We start from the raw sequence: 5966 nt of genomic DNA on the forward strand, positions 1-5966 counted from the left end.
ACCAGTTACCATGCTAAGTGCTTTAGATTTATCCCTTTGTTTAAGTGCATAGTCATCAGAAAGAATTTAAGTCTCAATTTTGAAGCTTAGCTATTGATACAATGATGAAAACTTGTTTTTATCACACAGGATTTAATATTAGTAGTCATACCTGCACTTTGCTAACATGTAACACTTGAGCTTCATATTTCTGGAGACTAGAGACACAAGTCAGACAACAGAAAATGATGAAAGGATTCATAACAACACACCTACATTCTCTGAATGGTTTGATACTATCTTGAGTCTCTTTTCCCTTTGTCTGATGACAAATATGTGTATAGCCACATGGAGAATAGTTAGCCCAGGGATAAAAATAAACCACCATTTCTGTATTGTGTGTCTTCTTGTATAAACTGCAATTCTCTGAATTTACAGTGAAGATTCCTCCAATATGCTGAAATCTTCCTGAGTGTGGGCTGCTGCCGACTGGCACACATTTAGGACTCCTCCTTGGGGATCATTGGTAACTGTTGGCAAACTTTCTTTGCTTTTCTCCTTCCCACCCTTTTATTTTGTAGAAAACATACCCTGAATCATGCCAATACCTTTCATTGCCTCAAGATCTTTGTCTTCAGAAATTCTTGACCTGGCCTGGCTTCTTTTTAGCACCAATGACAGGTGCCAAAGAAAAAAAAAGTCAGGAGGTGTGTAGATATGCAGGTCTATGGTGTGCCTCGGTTCAGTCTGAAAAAAAGGTTAATGTTCTCCCCCAAAAAATGTGAATGCCATAATCAGACTTGTTTTTCATGTTTTTGAAAGTACAGCTGTTTGATCAGAAACAACTATAACAAGAGAGGTAGAGAATGAGGCCACAGGAAGTTCTGCTTCCAAAGGTATAATAGAGGTCTATTGAACATACTGAGATTTCTTCCCACAGCATGAATGCCCAGTGGAATCCTGGCCAGAAGAATGATGTGGGGAAACTGGACAACTGTCAATGAGTTTGTTCTTGTCAGTTTCTCGGCCTTGTCTTCTGAGCTACAAGCTCTACTATCTCTCCTTTTCTTGACCATTTACATCATTACCCTAATGGGCAATGTCCTTATCATACTGGTCACTACAACTGACTCTGCACTACAAAGTCCTATGTACTTCTTCCTCAGGAACTTGTCCTTCCTGGAGATAGGTTTCAACTTGGTCATTGTGCCCAAGATGCTGGGGACACTGATCATCCAAGACACAACCATCTCCTTCCTTGGCTGTGCCACTCAGATGTATTTCTTCTTCTTCTTTGGGGCTGCTGAATGCTGCCTCCTGGCCACAATGGCATATGACCGCTATGTGGCCATCTGTGACCCTTTGCGTTACCCAGTCATCATGGGTCACAGGGCCTGTGCCCAGCTGGCAGCTGCATCCTGGTTCTCAGGGTTTCCAGTGGCCACTGTGCAAACCACATGGATTTTCAGCTTCCCTTTTTGTGGCCCCAACAAGGTGAACCACTTCTTCTGTGACAGCCCCCCTGTCATTGCCCTGGTCTGTGCTGATACTTCACTGTTTGAACTGGAGGCTCTGACAGCCACTGTTCTTTTCATCCTCTTCCCTTTCTTGCTGATCCTGGGATCCTATGTTCGTATCCTCTCCACTATCTTCAGGATGCCCTCAGCTGAAGGGAAACGCAAGGCCTTCTCCACCTGTTCCTCCCACCTCCTGGTTGTCTCCCTTTTCTACAGCACTGCCATCCTCACATACTTCCGACCCAGGTCCAACACCTCTCCTGAGAACAAGAAGCTGCTGTCACTATCCTACACAGTGGTTACTCCTATGTTGAACCCCATCATTTACAGCTTAAGGAATAGTGAAGTGAAGGCTGCACTGAAACGGGTCATCCATAGGACCCTGGGCCCACAGAAACTATGACTGACTTAGAAGGAAACTGAAAGGGTAGAATGCAAGGAAAAAGGAAAAAAAACAAATTCCTCATTTGGGTTTTTGGACTCCACTCTTTCCAGGATCCTCTGTACACTCACTGGGATTTTCAGCTTTCCACTGGGATCCATTTCTGAAAACAACATGAGTGATGAAAGAAAGAACTGCATTCAGTAGGAATAGCATCCTATGGGACTGTGGTACCAAAGTCTCTGAAGATGCCACTAATTTACACAAATTAGATGACATTTGAAAGTTGGGAACTTCACTATGATTTGCTGTTTTTTGTTTTAACTTTTTCTGGATTGTCATCTATATCATTTCATAATTTTCTCCTTTCTTCTCTTCTATTTGTCCAAAAACTCTACAAGCAACTTTTATGGATCTTTTTCTTTACATGGTAAAGTAAAGATAATAAATACTAGAATTTCATTTCATTCTTTCTTTTCTTTCTTTTTTTTTTTTTTGCAACACAGTTTTATTCATTACTCAGCATGTGTTAGACACTCTTTAGGCCCAGAAGACACATTGCTGAATCAAACAGACCAATTTCTCGCCTCATGGAAATTATAGTGTGAGAGGGAAAATAAAAAGATACGTAGAAACGCCACTGGCAATTGAGGAATTCTTCCTCTGCTACCATGTTTTCTGTGCCTTGTCTGAAGAAAGACAATTCACACAACTGATAGTTGCCTCAGTTTCCAATTGTCCATGTCGGACATGAGAGTTGCTTGACAGAAGGAGTTAAAGGAAGTTGCAGTCAAGTAGAAGTGGACACCTTATAGGAAATGCTGCGAATAACAAAGTTTCTTTCTTTACTAATTCATTTTGGAAAACTTATTGTGATTAAATGAAATCAACTGTCCACTTTAAGCTTGGGTATCACTGAACCAATGTAGCAGCCACACTTTATGATTTTCTCCAGTGAACATTGCCCAACTCTAGACTCTTGACAAGCAACAGGCTTGCAACACGACACCACAGCTTTGAATGAACTATTCACAAGAATGTAGTGATAATTAACAAAGTAAAATAGCATTTACTGCATAGGTATGTCCTCTCCACAAACCATGTATATAACTCTAACTCTGTGTGCCATAGAGGTACCAGGACCAGCTTGGTCTCCCACACAAGGTATCCTTCAGCTCAGGGCATCAGGGCTCCACAAGGGCAGCACATTCTGAACATCACCATTGGAATTTGCAAATGAAAAGACTGATCACAGGGTTTCATTTCCATGATGGCAATCACACACCTAAGCAGGTTGGTACCATTTATAAATTGATCATCTCTCATTTCAGCCAAGCATTCATCACTGCTTCACATTCATTTTACTTGACCTCAGGATGGTAGGCAGAATAACAGGCCCACAGAGATGGCCACGTCCTAGTCCCCTGTACATATGTCACCTTACATGGTAAAAAGGATTTTGTTGATGTGACTAAATTAAGAATCTTCACATGGGGAGATTAGCCTGCATTTTGTTTTTAATATAGTAACAGATAATCAGAAGGCAGGTTGAGAATGACTTGGAAACATTTATTCCTAGGGCTTCCTCACCTCCATATACCAAGTCCACAGCTCCTGCCTGGTGGCCTTCTATACAGAGCTACCCTCTCCAAGTTCTGGTTGCTTCTTCTTGGTATTTTGGGCCCAGGATTGCTAATAGCTTCTTACTCTTGCTGCTCTGGGTTATCACTATTTCTTCCTGTTTTCCAAATTCTGTTCTTACATTTATAAAGGTGGTCCTAATAGATATAGTACTCATGTCTCTAATAAGACTGTGACAAGCACAGTAAAACCCATAAATTCTACTTCATTGTAGCCATGTTCTTCACGACCAACCTCAAAAATATACAAGGATAGGCAAAATAGGTTACAAACAATACAAGAAAATAATAGAATAACAAATAAATAATTAAATAATAATTCAAGATTAAACTCTGTGTTTCTTGTACTCACAACAGTAAACCTACTTTTGCCCACCCCTGTATGGAGGTACATGCGCGTGTGCATGTACATGTACATGTGGCACCTAGTTCATAGTAAATAATTAAGTAGTATTGTTAATTTATTATATGATGATGCAAAGAAATATTAAAAGATAAAGCAAAGGAATTGGAATAGGTTCTGCATTACATGGATATTAATACACAGCATGATTTAATAAGCTAGATGTCACAGGTTCCAGGGCTCATACAATGTGAATGCTTCTCAGGGCATTTCCTAACTCTTAGACGCTGAAAGACCAACCAGAAGGAAGCCCTCCTTCCTATCGCTCCATGAATCATTTTTCTTCTTCTTTTACCCAGGAAGTGCTGAGTAAAGCTTGGAGGGTAGGGTCCATGGAAAAGGCTCAAGGGTAAGACTCATACCCCATTCTAGTCTTGCTGAGGAAACTACTCAGTAAGTCTCAGAAGTAGAGAGCTAGGCGGGTCTCACTGCCAGTGGCAATTTCAGACCCTGCACAGAAAATTCCTTGTAGCCACTTTCCTCAGAGCTCCCTTCACGACCTTGTTCCTCAGGCTGTAGATGAGGGGATTAAGCATGGGTGTCACCATTGCATAGAAGATTGACAGCAGTTTTTTCTGTTCTTTTGAGGACTTTGGTGTCATGTAGGTGACAATTGCTGACCCATAAAAAAGAATAACTACCAGGAGGTGGGAGCCACAGGTAGAAAATGCCTTGAGTTGTCCCACAGCTGACTTTATCCTGACCACAGTCACTATGATGTGGCCATAGGATACCAGGATTAAGGAAACAGGTATGAGGAGAATCAAAACCCCCATGATGAAAATGGCCATCTCTGCAGTCCAGGCATCTGTGGATGCCAGGCTCAACAGCGCAGGTGCCTCACAAAAGAAATGTTCAATACTATTGCTGCCTCTGTAGGGTAGCCTTAGTGTGAAGGTGGTATCCACCACAGCCACTAGAATGCCACTGGTCCATGATCCCACAGCCAGCTGGACACACACCCTCCAAGTCATGATGCTGGGGTAATGCAACGGGTTACAGATGGCTGCATACCGATCATAAGACATCACTGCCAAAAGAGCACACTGTGTACCCCCCAAAATGAGGAAGAGTAGAAGCTGAGCTGCACAATGTGTGAATGAAATGACTTTCTTTCTGGATAGCATGTGGACAAGGGCCTGAGGAACAATGTTGGTAGAGAAACAGAGGTCAGCCAGAGATAAATTGCAGAGAAAGAAATACATAGGTGTGTGAAGCAGGGAGTCAACCAGTACAAGGGACACAAGAAGCAGATTTCCAACCACAGTGACAAGGTAAACACCCAGGAACAAGATGAATAGTAGCTGCTGGGTGTGTGGGTTGTCAGAGAGTCCCAGAAGGAAGAATTCTGTCACCTGTGTCTGATTGGTCTCTCTCATGATTTGTCTCCTTTTTCAGTACAAAGTCACTACATGCTAAACATAGATGTGCATAACCTAGGAGATTATATGATTCAGAGTTGGAGGACTTAGAAATTGCCTCCACTTGCTACCAACCATTTCAAGAATCTTCTTTATAAGATTTTTAGAAGATGATTATGCTGCTTTAGATGAAACATTTTCAATTTTGTGAAACTTAAATCTTTATAAAATGGTACATTCATTTCTAATGTCCTCTGGCAAGTGTAGAGTAGGTCGAACATTATCTTCTTTATTTGTAATATTGTATATCTAATAATAAAAAGACAGATTGAATTCAGATATAAGGCCATGCTATTTAATTTTACCTTATTGTTAACTAAACCCTGAGTCTTTTGCTGCTCTTGCCATACTTCCTCCATCTCATGTAGGTGCAGATGTTTTTCATTCTTTGGACATCCAACCATTTCTGCTGTCTATTTCTTCAGAGAGTAGCCACAAAGGTATGAGAAATCAAATGGAACTGAATTTTCTCTTGGAGAAAATGCCTGTATAGAAGGAGCTGTTAAACCAAGAGGTATCTCTGGATAATATACCATAATCTCTTTGGAAATCCTATTCTCCCCTTCACTGGGGCTCCCATATATCAATCTTAACTGTCCATGAACTTCCAAAATAGTGGACACA

The 5966-nt window shown here is 41.2% G+C and overlaps 2 protein-coding genes across 2 annotated transcripts; one reads left to right on the forward strand and one right to left on the reverse strand.

Moving 5' to 3' along the window:
- The first annotated feature begins 800 nt into the window (after positions 1–800).
- On the forward strand, positions 801–2321 carry LOC114500377 (olfactory receptor 10A4). The gene has a single exon (XM_028517049.2). It carries the CDS (start codon positions 925–927, stop codon positions 1897–1899), a length of 975 nt encoding a protein of 324 aa, XP_028372850.2. The 5' UTR covers positions 801–924; the 3' UTR covers positions 1900–2321.
- Positions 2322–4227: 1906 nt separating this feature from the next.
- Positions 4228–5621, reverse strand: LOC114498949 (olfactory receptor 2D2-like). The gene has a single exon (XM_028514938.2). The coding sequence runs from the start codon at positions 5298–5300 to the stop codon at positions 4365–4367; it is 936 nt and encodes a 311-aa protein (XP_028370739.1). The 5' UTR covers positions 5301–5621; the 3' UTR covers positions 4228–4364.
- Positions 5622–5966: the final 345 nt, after the last annotated feature.

This window comes from Phyllostomus discolor, chromosome 6 (assembly GCF_004126475.2).
Source record: "Phyllostomus discolor isolate MPI-MPIP mPhyDis1 chromosome 6, mPhyDis1.pri.v3, whole genome shotgun sequence".
NCBI classification, from domain to species: Eukaryota; Metazoa; Chordata; class Mammalia; order Chiroptera; family Phyllostomidae; genus Phyllostomus; species Phyllostomus discolor.